This window comes from Liolophura sinensis, chromosome 11, assembly GCF_032854445.1.
Source record: "Liolophura sinensis isolate JHLJ2023 chromosome 11, CUHK_Ljap_v2, whole genome shotgun sequence".
Taxonomy (NCBI): domain Eukaryota; kingdom Metazoa; phylum Mollusca; class Polyplacophora; order Chitonida; family Chitonidae; genus Liolophura; species Liolophura sinensis.
Window position 1 is genome coordinate 20,641,354 of NC_088305.1, and position 17,265 is coordinate 20,658,618.

General features: G+C 39.6%; 1 protein-coding gene across 1 annotated transcript; it reads left to right on the forward strand.

Annotated features, from left to right (window-relative positions):
* Positions 1-60: 60 nt before the first annotated feature.
* Positions 61-16,537, forward strand: LOC135477798 (SH3 domain-binding protein 5-like). Its single transcript, XM_064758002.1, has 8 exons — positions 61-135; positions 9,577-9,639; positions 11,507-11,638; positions 12,260-12,427; positions 12,935-13,065; positions 13,438-13,480; positions 14,147-14,354; positions 15,468-16,537. Exons 1-8 carry the CDS (start codon positions 76-78, stop codon positions 16,457-16,459), a joined length of 1,797 nt encoding a protein of 598 aa, XP_064614072.1. The 5' UTR covers positions 61-75; the 3' UTR covers positions 16,460-16,537.
* The last annotated feature ends 728 nt before the right edge of the window (positions 16,538-17,265 follow it).

Here is a 17,265-nt window from a genome sequence, read left to right on the forward strand (position 1 = left end):
TGTCCTACAAATAAACAGGGGAGATAAGATACAAACGAGCTCATCCACGGTTGACAATAAACAGGACCAGTGGCAATGGAGTGTCGCGCGGGCGATGGGGAGGAGAGCGAAGAGAGTGTTCACCCCAAAGTCAAGGTAAGACGGCTGGTATACGAGGCATTCGGGCGGGAGGTTGGAGTTATAGCTGTAAGGCGTATATTGATCAGTTTGTGTACTTTTGGAAGAGACTTGTGTACACGGGATACGCCCCCCCCTTCTAAGGCCTACTATATGCTGTGTGACAACCCCGAGCTATTTTTTGTACTACAGACGTTACTGTTACGTGGATGTAAGGAGTCTAAATAGCATGTCTGTACAGGAGCGTTGGAGAGTGGGATATTTTGGCTTCTATCACGTTAATCTTCATATATCAACTATCATTTCATTCCATATTAGTGCTTCTCATTCAAACTATACATTGAAACACATTGGCATTTTGAGATTTTTGAGTGGAATATTACAAATGCTGATGTCTGTACCCCGACCTCTGTAGTAATCTGTAGTATAGGCCTCTATATCTGTTGCTGACATTTCTTTATATCTTTATCTAGCTACACCGCAGTCAGTGCGTGCTGTGTGCTGGTTGACTTGTGCCTAGTCTAACTTATACAGAGGTATGCAAATGACAAACAGTGTCTTCTTTCTGTAATTCTGTACATAGTCACTTAGCTGTTATGGACTTGTGATCACTATACTAGTGTTTCGGTTTTTAAAGGGGGTGACGACAAGGTATAATGTTTCCTTGTCTACCTAAATTGTAGACATTGCGTAATATATCTTTTAATGTTATATATAGTTATAAACTACAACGACACACATGCACAATCATCCGTAACGTTTATAATATAGTTCACATGAGTACACATATGCCCCCCCCCCCCCGCCCCGACACACACACACACACACACACCATCCCTCTCATCCCCACCAGTGTAAACCCATGTACCACGGATGTGCTGTGTTGCGATGGAAGCCTGCAGGGCTGAATGTAAATGTCACTATACGCCTATACCACGCATACCTGTGTGGACAGGCAGTTCTGAATTGCTCACAGGACTACTACTGTGTGTCTGGTGGTGGCGGTCGGGAAAGGGTGGTTGGAGTGGGGGGTACACAAAATTACGTGCTGAAAAGCTAACCTACAGATGCTGGCGTTCACGGGCCACTGGCGTACTATTGCGTGTTGTTCATTGAGTTTTAACGAAAACATGAACTACAGTGCACGTGTTGATCGGTATTTATTGAAATCCCGCAGATATGGTGACATGTACATGTGAATGGTTCAGCCTACTCTCGGCTATCTTGCATTTTACTGGCCTTTTACCACTGTTAATTATACAGGTGTAGTGTTTGAAACTAAACACATGTACGTGTATTCCAGCAGACAAACACAAATTAATATGTATCCCATAAACACAATAATGTATATCCCAACCCATAATTCGGCAGACAATATCATAATATATACTAAAAAAAATAATCGGTTAATTTGAACAGAAATTGCGTGAGTGATGCTATAATGTTTTTTGTTATTATAACATAATATTGTGTTACATTGAACATAATATCCGGTGGATCTAATAGAATCCTTATGTTGAATTACAAGAATATTTGAGCTGTACTTAACAGAATCCTCTGCTGCAATAACAGAATACATTCTTTCTGTTATTCTGTTAAATTTAACACATAATTTTTTGGAGTGTGCTTATATATATATATATATATATATATATATATATATATATATATATATATATATATATATATATATATATGTGTGTGTGTGTGTGTGTTTAGTCTGCCGGTTTTGGGTGTGTTTAGTCTGCCGGTTTGGGTGGTGTGTAAACGTTACGTCTACAAGTATATATATATATATATATATATATATATACTATATATATATATATATATATATATATATATTATATATATATATATATATATATATATATACAAAATGTACATGAAAATACCATATACTCCATATACAAACGGGAGGACGTAACGTGTACATACCATCCTATAAACTAAACATTCATATATGCTTTGTTTACCCTGTATTAAATACGCGCAGACTCAAAAAAAATATACATCTAATCTTAATTCTCTTTTACGGTGTCCTTAAGGTTTATAAACCACATAGTTTTAGGGAAGTTCATACAGCGGATAACGGATTCAGAATAACATAGACTGTAAACATTGACACAGATCATATATACTGACCATAAGTCAGTTTGTTTTTTATAAGAACACAAATATATCAAGGTCCATATAAACAGGCCTCTTTTCGAGAACCTGAGCTTTGTATCCTTCTCCAGCGATATCCCCCAGCGGTATTGCCCTGTATCTCGCTCCTCCCCATATCTCGCTCCTCCCGCATCTCCCTTCTCCCTCCTCCCCGTATCTCCCCCTGTCCCCACTTCCCACCCTCTGTCCATCCTCACCCCTTTCCACCGTCGTGTCTTTCCATCTACAGCATCCCACATATCTCTTGCTCTTGTGTATCACCCGACTCACATATATGGCCTGTCTCCATCCTCTCAGTGAATCTACAGCCTTCCAACCCCAACCAAAATCACCCTTCCCACTATGTTTAAGCAGGCGGGTGGGGGTGGGGGTGGAACGGGAACCGGAAAGGGAACGGGTGTGGGGTCACAGCTAATGGATTTGGAGGTTACATGAACGCATTGTTTTTTCATACTGCTTTTCAGTAAATTGTGAACTGCAATCCCCAAAATATAAATCCCCTAATTTTCTCGTGATACACGACCATGCCATACTACCACATGTCGCTTGCATTTTGCTTTAAGCATATCAAAATATCAACCTACGCTGGAAGTTCAGCGTTTTGTCACCTCGGTAACTTCCAGTGGGTTGGGTAGTAACAATGGGCAAAAACTGAAGTTTTAGTTCTATCTAAAACGGATAAAATTCTGATATACAAATTGCCCAGTTGCGCTGTGCGCGATCTTTCTGATCTCCCGGTGCCGTATATGCCGGACGTGCCCTCAACATCACGGCAGTAACCTAATCCTCAGCGCTCTACCCCACACGGAATAGCGGCTATCTGTTAATGAGATACATTAACCTTATTGTAAAGCGTAGTACAGTTCTAAACGTACCCTAAATACTCGACTAATTCGACCACAAATATAGCACCTCTATGAGATGAAGTTATCTTATCCAGCCAGGTTAATTAATAATTTCCGCAAAATTCATATGTGACCCTACCTGAACAATACATTTTAGTCTGCAAAACCCCATCAGTCACCTTCACAGACTGGGGCGGGATTTGGATCTACTTTATAGGTTCGGATTTGCTTCGGATTTAGGGCAGTCCATTATTTTGCCTGCCTTTATGCGTTATTTGTGCTGCAAATGTTCGGACTATTCAACGTCCTGGTGTACACAAACGGTAACGGTATAACAGCTAGGGGACACGCTTTAGAGGGAAATCAATTAGCTGAAAAAGACTGACTTTTAGAGAGCAAACCTGCTACTCATTATGCGCAACGATGAATGAATTTATTTACGACTCAGTTATGTATATATACAGGTTAAACATGCGATTATAGCTGAAATGGTCGATCATTCGTTCAGCTCGCCACGATACGGCTTGAAATATTGCTGGAGTGCCGTCAAGTCATAGTCATTCATTCGCTCGTTCGCTCGTTCGTTCGTTCGTTCGTTCGTTCAGCTATTGACCATTCGGTCAGTCGCAGTAGGCCTACTTTTGTCTATGGATTTCAGTCGTATAAGCTTTTTTACAGTTCAGAAAGAATTCTGTTATGTAATTTAGAGTCCATTTACAGATCCGATTCAAGCTGTGTAATATATTGTTTGTCTGTTTGCCTGCTTTTTGTCCAGCTTGTCAGTTGGCCAGTGTCTGTTCTCGTCTGCTTGCCTGCCCGCCTGCCTGTCTCTTCGTGTGCTTGTCCTTTCGCTCGTTATGGTTGTCTTTTGTTCTGGTGGGCGTAAACAAAAAACAAAAAAAAACAAAAAAAACAAAAAAAAAAATAGATTGAGTCCATGCATTCCAATAAGACGGCTTTGACGTAAGCCTAGTTTTGAAATGTGATTTAATACCGTATATAAATTAACGCCCAAAGCTACAGTTAAATATATCAAAGTCTTATCTTGAAGCAAATCAACCTCTTGAAATTTGAACTGTTGGACAATAAATTACAGGTATTATATTGACATTTTAAATACTGGCTAATAAGCACATTACAGAATCGACCTCTGTCACCAGGCGTGAACTTTATCTCCGTGTTAATACAGAACCGGACAAGGCACAACCATCTATCACAGATGCATGGTATGAGCACAATTACGAGATAATACACCGACAATTATAGCTGTTTTCCAAAACTGTCTGTACGCAATTACCATCCTTGACATTCCATGGGATTCTATTCGCTAATTGCATGTAATATGTACACAGATCTCATAAACAACTTAAGTTTAGGTGTAGTAAAGACTTAAAACTTCATACATTTATATATCGGTACTAAAAAAGGCGAATATTCGCAGTAGGAGTCATATCCAGCAAACAGTTCATGTCGCTTTGTACTCAAGCCCGTGTTAAATAAATTTAGGAAAGAAATTCGAACGACCCGATTTCAAAAGGTGTATTCGCCACATGGGTGATGTATTGCCGATGTGGCGTTAAGCCATAATCATTCATTCATTTAAAAGGTGGAATATCTAGAATGCCGCACCCTTATCAAGAGATGCATACGTACCGTGCGTGGGGCAGTGTTTAAATACAGTCCTTGCTTGTATGTATTGTATTTCCCTCTTAGTTTGGCTAAGACATGGTTTTTCTGTCAGGTTGTATTATTTATATAATATAATTTATATCATAATATCATGTATTGTTTTCGCCACAGAAACACATTTCACGTGAAGATTACAGTCTTGTAAACAGAACATCTGGTGTAAGAATATGTTTAGGCTATCTGGTACAGCGTTTACTTGGTATGACTTCTATTTTTGGTCCGCCTCAGCAATTTAAGCTATCTGTCTAGATAGAGTTGTGAGCACGGTATAAAACAACAGTCTAATAAATAAATGAATAGACAAAGCTTACACCAAATGTGGCGTTTAGCTGTAGTTCTATGTACTACAATACCTAACGTTTTGATTTAGGCGCCTCCGAGGCTTACTTGGTTAGCGCGCTAGCGCAGTGTAATGACCCAGAAGCCTCTTCTGAGGTCTGCCAGCAGTTTGCGGATGGTCGAGGGTTTCTGCCGCGCAGTGCACGGTTTCCTCTAACCATAATGGCGGCCGCCGTCTTGTAAGTGAAATATTCTGGAGTGTGGCGTAAAGCACCAATCAAATAAATAGATATATAAATAAATAACGTTTTTTTTCAAGTGGAGACTGAAGTCTTGTATACACAGCATCTGGTGTAAGAACATATTTAGGTAATGTGGTATACAGCATTTATCTCAAGTTATCAGACATCGTATATTGATCAATGTATTGTAGAATTTAAATTGTGAGAGGTTAGATAAGCTCGTTACAGTATGTGCCTGTTTCCGCTTTACCCGATCACGTCAAAACATAGATAGCGATGTGCCGTGTGTACACACCGATATACCCGTTATCACGAAGCCCGAAGTCAAAACTTTGTACGGCTTCCTGAAACTATTTCATCTCTGCTCACATGGATATATATGTAGAAACTGTTCCTAAAATATGTTTCGCTAAATTAATTCATAAGACAGGTTTCACGAAAAGGAGCATAGGAAATAAACTTTTTTATGTTAAAATTTATGTTGTGCAGAAGAATTTTGTGGCCACACCGTGTTATTGTAAAAGAATGATAACGGCTTAACACCACATTGTGTTGTTGCAGAATGAATAATTTTGGCTCAACGCCACATTGTTTTGTTGTAGAATGAATGATTATGTTTTAATGCCACATTGTGTTATTGTAAATATATTGAATGATTATGGCTTAATGCAACATTGTGTTGTTGTAGAATGACTTGTTTTGGCTTAACCCCACATTGTTTTGTTGTAGTATGAATGCTTATGGCTTAAGGCCACATTGTTTTGTTGTAGAATGAATGATTTTGGCTTAACGCTACCCTGTGTTGATGTAGAATGAATGGTTATGGCTTATTGCCACATTGTGGTGTTAGTCACATAAATAGTCAAATAAATAAATAAGTAGTGTTAGTGTGGAATACAATATGTTCTAAAATGTTGTGTTAGTGCAGAATGCATTCTGTTCGTGTGGAGTTACTCATAGGGCTTAACATCACAGTGTGTTAGTGTGGAATGCGTTGTGATCATGTAGAGTTACTAATGGGGCTTAACATCACAGTGTGTTAGTGTGGAATGCATTCTGTTCGTGTAGAGTTACTAATAGGGCTTAACATCACAGTGTGTTAGTGTGGAATGCATTGTGATCATGTAGAGTTACTAATGGGGCTTAACATCACAGTGGGTTAGTGTGGAATGCATTCTGTTCGTGTGGAGTTACTCATAGGGCTTAACATCACATTGTGTTAGTGTGGGATGCATTCTGTTCGTGTGAAGTTTACTAATAGGGCTTAACATCACAGTGTGTTAGTGTGGAATGCGTTGTGATCATGTAGAGTTACTAATGGGGCTTAACATCACAGTGGGTTAGTGTGGGATGCATTCTGTTCGTGTGGAGTTACTCATAGGGCTTAACATCACAGCGTGTTAGTGTGGGATGCATTCTGTTCGCGTGGGGTTACTTATAGGGCTTAACATCACAGTGTGTTAGTGTGGGATGCACTCTGTTCGTGTGGAGTTTACTAATAGGGCTTAACATCACAGCGTGTTAGTGTGGGATGCATTCTGTTCGTGTGGAGTTACTCATAGGGCTTAACATCACATTGCGTTAGTGTGGAATGCATTCTGTTCGTGTGGAGTTACTCATAGGGCTTAACATCACAGTGTGTTAGTGTGGGATGCATTCTGTTCGTGTGGAGTTACTCATAGGGCTTAACATCACATTGCGTTAGTATGGGATGCACTCTGTTCGTGTGGAGTTTACTAATAGGGCTTAACATCACAGTGTGTTAGTGTGGGAGGCATTCTGTTCGCGTGGAGTTACTCATAGGGCTTAACATCACATTGTGTTAGTGTGGAATGCATTCTGTTCGCGTGGAGTTACTCATAGGGCTTAACATCACAGTGTGTTAAAATAGAATGGTCGGTAGTGAGAATTTATGTACGTTTGTTTTGACTTTGTTTTTGTGTCATCATTTCCATGTAATTTATTTACATTCTGGAGCGAGGACATAATCTCCATCGAGTGACCCTGTAATGTCAAGTTTATTAAACGATAGTGAAAAAATTCCATTGTTTCTAGCCTCCGGCGAGAAACAAACTAAATTGTGACTCTCGTTTAATACATTTGATACTGTGGTACGTGATATCGTGATACTTCTGTTTATCCCATAAATGGAAAGTTGGAAAAAACTACACAATTATGTTTCAAATCAGCTAGATTATTTTGCCTTATTTCTGTGTTTACACAAGATGTCACGCCAGTCATTCCCCCTGAGACTAAAGTGCAACATTTATACACAGGATGAAAAAAATGCCACACAAAAGAGTTCAACTTCAAAACTGCCTATTTTTAACACTTCATTTTTGACATTATCATTTAAAAAATTAAAACTGAGAATGTGTAAAGTATAAATTCAATTTTCTAAATCACCTGTATGGGATAACTGAAACATATACGCATGTGGGTTATCAATATTTATTTATGTACTTGATTGGTGTTTTACGCCGTACCGGTACTCAGGAATATTTCACCCAGGTTATCAGTGTGTAAAGCATTGCTGTTTTATTTAATAAAGAAATCCAGTGTTATATATTTTTTACAAAGGATTACAAATGCTCTCAACAGCTTTCTGTATAAATAGTTTTCTTTTTATACAGAAACTTATGTAATTGACAGCAGGTGGTTTACGCCCATGGCTATATACGCATGGTTATGTTACGTGCCAGTAACTCATAATGAATGGTCTGTTGGAAAAAAAACATATATTCTTTCCGAGTAAAATCAAATACTATTCCCTTGACATTAATCCTGTTAAGCTCTTATCTTAGTTCTTAAAGCATAAAGTACAAAGTCACGTTTCGTGTGTGTGTATAAAGTTTGCTCAAATGGTTATAAAATGAGCATTTAAATAGAACTAAATAAACTTGGGTAGGTTTACCACGTGATCAGTGGTTTCATATATAAAACCACATGCGGTATTCCCTGTTAAAGATTGTCACGCACTGTCACACACTGATTTTACTGTGTAGGTGACACGTACTGTATAATTTTATTTATTTTGATGCTCAGTGACCTGAGGACCTCGACGTTTCCATGCAAGGGCCGAAGGAACAGATCTGATTGAATAGTCCAATAAACCAACTAAACATTTCGACGACATTTGTCGTTGTGTATAGGCGTACGTGTATGTGTGTATATAGGACGAGCATGTGTAGACAAGGATGTTTATGTGTTGTACAAACTTCAACAACATTAATTATGTCGACAAACAGGGAAATCTTACGTGGTGTTGTTTATATGACGTTTGCGTCCGCATTGAAATACGATCTGACTGACTTCCGTGTGTGAAACCAGGATACGTCTTACTCCCGACTGGTAGATTGATTGTAAGCTATTACCTCCCCTTAATTTGTCAGTGAGAATTTCCTGGCTGGAAGCGTGACAACATTTTCGGTTTTTGTTGACAGAAAATGATGAGGTACGTTTTCGCCCGCTTCTACTGCGACTCGGGTCCAAGCTGGAATGTACATTGTTCTTTTGCAACACATGAGTTACCAGTTTGTAACCCTTGAGTTACCAGTTTGCAACCCATGAGTTACCAGTTTGCAACATATGAGTTGCCCGTTTGCCACCCATGAGTTACCAGTTTGTTACCAGTTTGTTACCAGTTTGCAACACATTAGTAACTAGTTTGTAACTCATGAGTAACCAGTTTGTAACCCATGAGCAACCCAACTTGCTTTATATAAAGACACTGAAGACGTGCAACGTATAAAAGGCTATTTAGTGCAATGGCAATGGGTTTCATGTATGTAGGCAATTAGGCCTTTGCATCGTATAGACATTGTACTTGATACAGAGGCACTGTGCTTGCCCAGAGGCAACATGCTTGGTGTGAAGCAATGCACCTCGCATAAAGGGCTATTTGCATTGATTACAAGATATGCTTTCACTGCGTACCCTGGTCTGCCAGCAACCCAGGGATGGTTGTGAGTTTCTGCCGGGTTCTATGATCAAATAAATAAATAAATAAATACTGCTTACCCTCATCGTTTTCTCATACTTCATAACTGTATGTTACTTTTAGCACCCCCCCCCCCCCACTTCGTGTTCTACCAAAGCTTACTGCTCCATGCATCAGATAGACGTGAAATGTTGTTTAAAGTAATAACGTCCTACTTGTAATGCATCATAGCTTACCACGGTTTGTCCTTGAAACCCCTGGATTTTATGTTTCTAAACATCTTATCTTTTTCCAGGAGGAACTGGATCGACTAAATCAAGCCAGCGATGAAATAAACAGACTGGAAAACGAACTAGACGTAAGTATATACAGATGTGGATGGCGAACAAATTCTTGTGGCCACGTATTTTTGGCCTACATTTGTCTTAGCAGCTTAATGGTTACCTCGCATGCACTGACATACTAAGATACCAGGATATGTGGAGCACAGAGTATAAAAATGGCATTTGCGTAAGTGACGATGGCAGTTTAAGATTGGTGAGATGAAGTAAAGTATGCGTTATAGCGATGTTGAGCAGGGTTTCTATTTTGGATATACATCTTGGGGCTCATGTGAGCGTGAAGCGTGACAACATTTTCAGTTTTTGTTGACAGAAAATGATGAGGTACCTAACTATAGGCCTGTAAAAGCTTATGATTCCGTGCCCTTAATATAAATAAACAAATTATTTATTAAAATATATTCTAAAAATTATCCTGGAGTTTATTTTCGCCAACAATGCATTCTAGTAAATTTGCTCAGATTTCGTCCATTCAGATTTGTTCTGTTCAGAATGGTCCGTTCAGATTTGTACTGGACAGATTTGTACTGTACAAATTTGGTCCTGTCGTATTTTGTCTTTTCAGATTTGTTCTGTTCACATTTGGTCTATTCAAGTTTGTTCTTTTAAGATTTTTTCTGTTAAGAACCTGTCTTTTGAAATTTGTTCTGATTAGATTCGTTCTGTTCGAATTTAGTCTGATCAGATTTTGGTCCGTTCAGGTTTGGCCTGCTGAGATTTGTTCTGTTCAGATTTGTTCAGTTCAAAAGTAATCTGTTCTAATTTGGTCTGTTCAGATGCGTACTTTTCAGAATTGGTCCTGTCATATTTGGCATATTCAGTTTTGTTCTGTTCAGTTTTGTTCTGTGGATATTGGTCCAGATTCTTTGTTAAGAACTGGTTTGATGAAAATTGTTCTGTTCAGATTTGTTGTGTTCTAATTTGGCCTGTTCGGATGTGTGTTGCTCAGATTTGATGTGTTCAGATTTGGTTCATTCAGATTTGGTTCATTCATATTTGGTCTGTTCAGATTTGTTCTGTTTAATTTTGCCTGTTCAAATTTGTTCTGTTCATATTTGGTCTCTTCACATTTTTTCTGTTAAGAATAGATCTGTTCAAATTTGCTCCGTTCTGATTTGGTCTGTTCAGATTTGTTCTGTTCATATTTGTTTTGACTTGTTGGCCATTAATGATGAATTATTTCTTGAGCAAAAATATGAACAAAAAAACAACACTGGGCTGTCGTTATCACGGTGATTAAGGGTAAATAACTTCGGCCTAACATATCCTAATCACAGTCATTTTTTTTTTAAAACAAATAATTGGATAAAATGCCAAAGACACATCTCTATATCAACGCCTGCAGGTGCCAAATAACTGAGTGGAACTTACCGTGATAGAGGCATCTATGATCCGGCCATACGTCATCACACTTATTTTACATTGGTTTTTTCTTTTTTTGCTTGAATAACACTGGGAAGTTCAATGTACAGAAAAGAAAAAAAAAACACTCGCGGTATAACAAACTAATGTGAGTAATTTCGGAAGAAAGTATGTTTAGTAAAAAAAAAAAAATTGGGGACCGCTTAAAATGAACTGATGCTTAAGTTACAATGCATAAATTTGAAATGTGAACGTATGTGCGTCGAAATATGAACGTATGTGTGCCGAAATGTGAACATATGTGTGCCGAAATGCACGTTTGTGTGGCTAAACGTATATGTTTGTGTACCGTACTCACTGGAGTGTGTGCCGAAATGTGTTCTTTTGTGTATATGTATGAGGGTTATTGCAGTTTATTCTGCTTGTGTACACGTGACCCTTTTCGTCATTCACGGGAAAGGGTGGCACAAACGCACAACCGTTACTTGTCCTAGTGTTACCTGATTGTATATCTTCACACAGGAGGCTCGCTCTCGGTTCAGCTCGACCAGAAACGATTCCACACACCAGCTGAATGTGCTGGCCAACAAAGTCAAGGCCTCCAACATCAAGAAAGCCAGGCCTTACTATGAGGCGAAGGAGAAGGCCAGAAAGGTTAGTACCTGGCGAAATTGTCGAAATTAACATGCAATAACATTAAAAACCACATTAGTTTAATGTTGTTGTATGTTAAATGTGATGACAGCACAGCATTTTGAATAATTCTAGACCAGTGATGGTTAATAAATTGCAATTTACATCACTGCATTTTTTACCTAATTCTGCTTAAGCCATGGTGCTAGGGACCGTATAATTTACTACTATTTATGCATTTACATGAACAGTCAGAATAAAACCTTGATTGAAGTAAATTGACTAGAGGCCGTATATTTATCGGTTACGTGTAACCGATTGCCAACTGCCATACTGTCGTCACTGCTTTGTTAATTTATTTATTTCATTTGATTGATGTTTTATGCCGAACTCAAGAATATTTCACTTATACGACGGCGGTCAGCATTATGGTGGCAGGCAACCAGGCAGAGCCCAGGGGAAATCCACGGCCATGCGCAGGAACGGCCGGAGAGGAAGCCAGCATGGGCTTTCTTGATCTAACGATGACCTCATTGCTAAATTCCCAAAAAAAAACATTCCCAAAATCAGTGCTGATATAGATGGAACTACCATCGAACTGAGAAGTGCTAATTGTGGGCTGTATCCATTTTGTCTCACCAGGCTCAAGAGGAGGCTTTGAAAGCCGCGCGTCAGTTCCAGTCAGCCAATGGGATCCATCGAGCCGCCAAGGAGACGATCAGTTTGGCTGAGCAGAAGTTGTCACAGGAGCCTTCAGGGCGTGTCCTAACCTCTGAGTGGCAGGAGATGTTCAACCATGCCACCATCCGGGTCAGTCTTATAATAGGCGATATTAATTCGGGCTCGGCGTAATCACGCGAGAGTTACTGGATTGTGCCAGTTAGGGTTAACAGATTGATGAAAACCAGTCACTTTAGCTGGATCCACGGAAATCCACTGTAACGTAACAGGCCTTTCCGCAATCTGTTACCTGTACTCGCCAAACTCCGTGGTTTTCACGAGATTTCGGTGACCTTCGGAAACAACTTATCCGAAGAGGTTTCTGGTTAAAACGTAGCCTCTAATAATTTCTCGCCCAACTTTATGTGGACGTGATTTGAACTGATATCTATATGACTGAGGGCCAGGTTTGCCATTACATTACCAAGAGTTTCTATGACTGCAATACTGGTACAAATGGAATATTAAAACATTTTGAGAAATTCATCAATGTCCTATTGATCCAAATCTTTACTCAAACGCCACCTTATGGCCGATTTAAAGGTTAAATAATAATGCAATAGGCTATGCCATAACAAGATTTACCTTGTCCTGTAGCTGATGGATGCAGAAAGAGAAAAGAGGCGTAGTGAGGAGGAGCATCAGATGAAATCCCACGTGTTCAGTGAGGCCGAGAAACACATGCACGGAGAGGAGAAGAAACACAAGCGAGCCATAGCCCGAGCAAGGTACGAGTTATACAGGAAGCAAACCTCCGGAAACAATCCTTCAAGAATTCCGTAAATTTGTTACTATCAGCGCAAAATACAACCCAGTTTTGTGCTACACTATTACATAAAACTTTGATGATCTAGCCTTAAAAGTGATGAAAGTTCAAATCAATAATTGACGTTTTCTTTCAATCCTTCACAAAAATCGGACTAACGACTTTTGTTAGGAAAGTTAATATTCAGTGACCATGTGATATTAATGGGTTTTGTTTTCTCAAAAAATCATATCATTTTGAGTAATGTATGCCCTCTCGTAAGATATTATTTCAATTATCCCTTTTCGAATGAATTATTATATCTTTCATCTTATCCGCTTTGCTTTCTCAACAGACCTTACTTCGAAATGAAGGGGGAACTACAAACAAAATTAGAGGTAAAGTACAACAATTTTTAGACAAGATTTCGCGATCAAATTGATAATTAGGTTTCTTATCTGACTTTTTTCTATTGCTGGTACAGATTTAACAATCGCGGATACTGAGTTTGTGCCTCTTAGTAAGATCGTTCACGATCAACCCTCATGGATCTGTCCGCTAAAGTTGTCTGTTGTTTGATAAATTCAAAACACTGTAAATTGTAAGGGCCAGTAGAAAGCGGTAAGACTAAATGGGTTTACGCATGCGCTCAGTCGGCTAAAAGATTGGCCTCCCTCGCGGGCTAGAATCCAGCTTGAGGTACTTCGGTCCGGACTTGAAGTCAGAGGTCTGACAAATTCAGACGTAAATTTTACAGTCACTATAAGTCACAAATTCATGAAACTTACAGATACTTTAAACACCAATAAAATAAGTAAATAAGTTTTGTTATGTTTTGCAAGTGTTTACATATGCTTGCCATGCCAAAGAGGCAATGAAATGAATTTCATATTAAATGGCTGTAATAACTATCTATGTATTTTATATGAAAAGACCATAAGCACTACAGTGTGTATATCTTGAAAAGGTCGAAGATACCATACTGTGTATTTTATAGGACACCAATTACTTATATCACATGTCGACCAGCTGTATTTCATATGGCTCCATCTTTCGTCCTGCAGTTGTTGAAGGTCGCTGTAGAGGCTCTCCATGAAGCCGTCACTATGTCCAAGAGGAAGTACTCTCACGCCCTTAGCAATCTGGAGACAATCTCCAACCAGGTTCATGAGCAGCGAAAGGGCAGACTGATGCTCCACCTACCCCGGGAGCCAGGGGTGGGAGCGGAGAGCGCCGAGCCTGGGGGTGGTGCCATTCTCAGGACAAGTTTCGGTAAGCTCAGTGTCGGAACAATTTAAGCTTGATACTAAGGTATGGACAGCGTTCTTACGTGGTCGTACGTGGTGGCTTTAAGTCAAGGAGGCTGTATGTGGGAAGTTCTGACAGTAACAGACAGTTTCCCAAGGGCTCTGTCCGGTTTCCTCCCACCATAATGCTGGCCGCCGACAGTGAAATATTCTTGAGTACGGCGTTAATTAAGTCAAGGATCTCTCAGGTACCGGATAATGCAATCTGCGGATGGCTCCAGGTTACCTTGGGGCTGTGTCTTCTAAAAATAATGTATACTCTAAGTTCAAGCTTATACAACTAGCAATGGTTCCCGTCTAAAGCGGGCGAATGATTGAAGTGGTCCAGTTTTCATTTGTTGGAAAAGCACATTGGAAATTCATTATTTAATCATATTCCAGTACTACTTTTAATACTTGCGGTAATGCGAGAAATGAAACCAATGCACGCAGGATCGTAATGTTGATTATTTTGTTGTTGGATTACTCCCATACTTCTGCCTTGGTAATCGATCTTTCGAAACGAGCAGTGGACCATGGTATGGTTCTAATAGGGATAAGGCACCGACATTGGCAAAGTTATTATAGATCTTCCAGCACAAACCTCTTCGCAATGACCTAGGAGCCTCTTACCAGTGCGATCGCTGTGATCAACACTTTGCGATCATCATTTAGGGAAAAACTGCTCTATCCATGTCAGAAGTGCTCCGTGACAGGGTTGGCCATCATGTTTGGTCCCTAGGACATGTGATGCGGCATTACGATTTTGACGACATTTCGATACTCCTCTGATATGACCCAAACACACGTATTTTAAACTGCGACACTTAAAACTATAGTGATCAAAGAAACAAACTAAACGCAAGAAAAAACTTGGCCTCCTTTTTTTCACATTGATGTTTCTTTGTTTTTGTGCTGAGCATTTTTCATCAGGAAACCCAGGGCAACCAGAGCCTGTATACACGTCGCTTGTATCCTGATGATATAAAACAAGATATAAGATATTGTTCATATGATAGGGAATACATTTCAAAGCCAGCGATGTTGAATCTGTTGCAAAAACGTATGATACTTAGATGAATGTCTTTCTGTTTTACAGACGATCCTGAAACACCGAGTACTTGTCAGGGGAACTTTGATCTCTTATCTAAGGAATGTGATATCCCCGAAGAAGATGAGGATATCGACGACGACGATGACGTCACCGAAAGTAGTAGTGACTTCACGGAAAATGGTAGTGACGTCAGTGATGTAAGCTGTAAGTGGGCTTCATCTCGGGACATCGACGCTGAACAAGCTAACAACAATGAGTTCGAGGCTTTAAGTATAAGTGATAATTTAGCCCGGAAAGATGAACAACCATTTACGGGTAGCAGTCATCCATCTTCAGAATGTGTAGACTCTGAAAATGAACAAACGGCAGGAACTTCACAACTCCCAGCTGAGGCAACCAGTCATAGGATTTCCCCGAGGCTTGATGGCTGCCAAGAAAGCCCCAACGTTTCACAGCATGTTCTGGCAAATGGCCACACCCTAAGATCACAGGAAGTAGAACATGTCCTCCAGCCGACAAACTACATCAGTAGTTTACACGGTTCTCATGAGCCAAAAGTCAATTCAAATGCCTTGTCAGGTCACAGTTTACGACCGTTAGAAGCCACAAAGCAAAACCAGTCATACAGATCTTCTAGCGCACGCAGCATACAACCTGTCGAACAACACGAGTCACAGATGCAACCTTCCGTGGAGAGAGACAATAGAGATAGTTCGAAACAGTCGTTGACCAGGGAGATAATGCCCAGTTCAGAGAAAGAAGTCATTCCAGGAGAGTCGGAAATTGGAAGATTAGAAGCATCTTCACAAATGTCACTGACTACAGATATCTCTCAACAAGAGTCTGAAATACACTGTGTAAGAAGTCCAACGGAGACGAGCGACTCCCAAAGATTGCCAAATACGGGAATTTCTCATCATTCACAACAAGTGGCATCAAAAATAGACAACTTCCAACTCTCACAAGAAAAGGACAGGACTGGGCAGTTACAAAACGGGGACGAGTCTCAAGGTTTACAAAACACAGTTGGTTCTTAACGGTTACAAAAGGTAGACGATTTTCAACAAGTCTCAATGGTCAGTATAGGCAGTTCTGTCTTCTTAACAGTTTCAAAACGAAGACGTGCTCTAAATGCGTTACGCAAGCTGAGTTAAGCAATATAAAGTGGAAGGACCAGTTTGTCGGAATCTGATTTTTGCTTTTTTCTGGAAGGGGAGGAGATGGGATCTGTAATTCTTGCCACAAGGTTCCACTGCGGGTGTGCAGATACACTGATTGATTTCAATGAGCTTTGTCCAAAATGCGATCTCTGGATTCCTGAACAGAATGTTAAAAATTGTATTCCTTAGAATAAAATGAACATAGGCTGATTTTTTTTTAATGTGGCAAAAGAGAAAAGTAATTAAGGATCCTATCTGATGGATCACCAGATATAGCAGGGGGCCCCCGTGGTTCAGTTGGTTAGCGCGCTGGCGCCGCGTAATGACCCAGGAACCTCTCACCAATGCGGTCGCTATGAGTTCGCCGCAGTCATATAAGTGAAATATTCTTGAGTACGGTGGAAAACACCAATCAAATAAAGAAATAAATCAATAAACCAAATAAAGTAAAGTTGCACGTAGTTGTTACAATATTGTACAATGTTGTACGGCATGAATTTGCCTTATAAGTGCCTTCTTACAAATTCTTTTTGATTTTGAGATCACTTTTGTATTCTTTAAAAGAAATCTTGAAATATATATGTGTCATTATGAGAAGTCTATATTTCTGTTAAAATGATCTGACCCACTTTTGTGTACACTATGGTTTATGCCTTAAACTTGAGTTAGGGGTGGTATATTCA

Excerpts from the sequence above, each read along its gene's own strand:
- LOC135477798 (XM_064758002.1), top strand. The coding sequence starts at position 76 with ATGGAGTGTCGCGCGGGCGATGGGGAGGAGAGCGAAGAGAGTGTTCAC. Across the intron at positions 11,639-12,259 it reads CGAAGGAGAAGGCCAGAAAG|GCTCAAGAGGAGGCTTTGAA; the intron begins GTTAGTACCTGG and ends TTGTCTCACCAG. Across the intron at positions 14,355-15,467 it reads CATTCTCAGGACAAGTTTCG|ACGATCCTGAAACACCGAGT; the intron begins GTAAGCTCAGTG and ends TCTGTTTTACAG.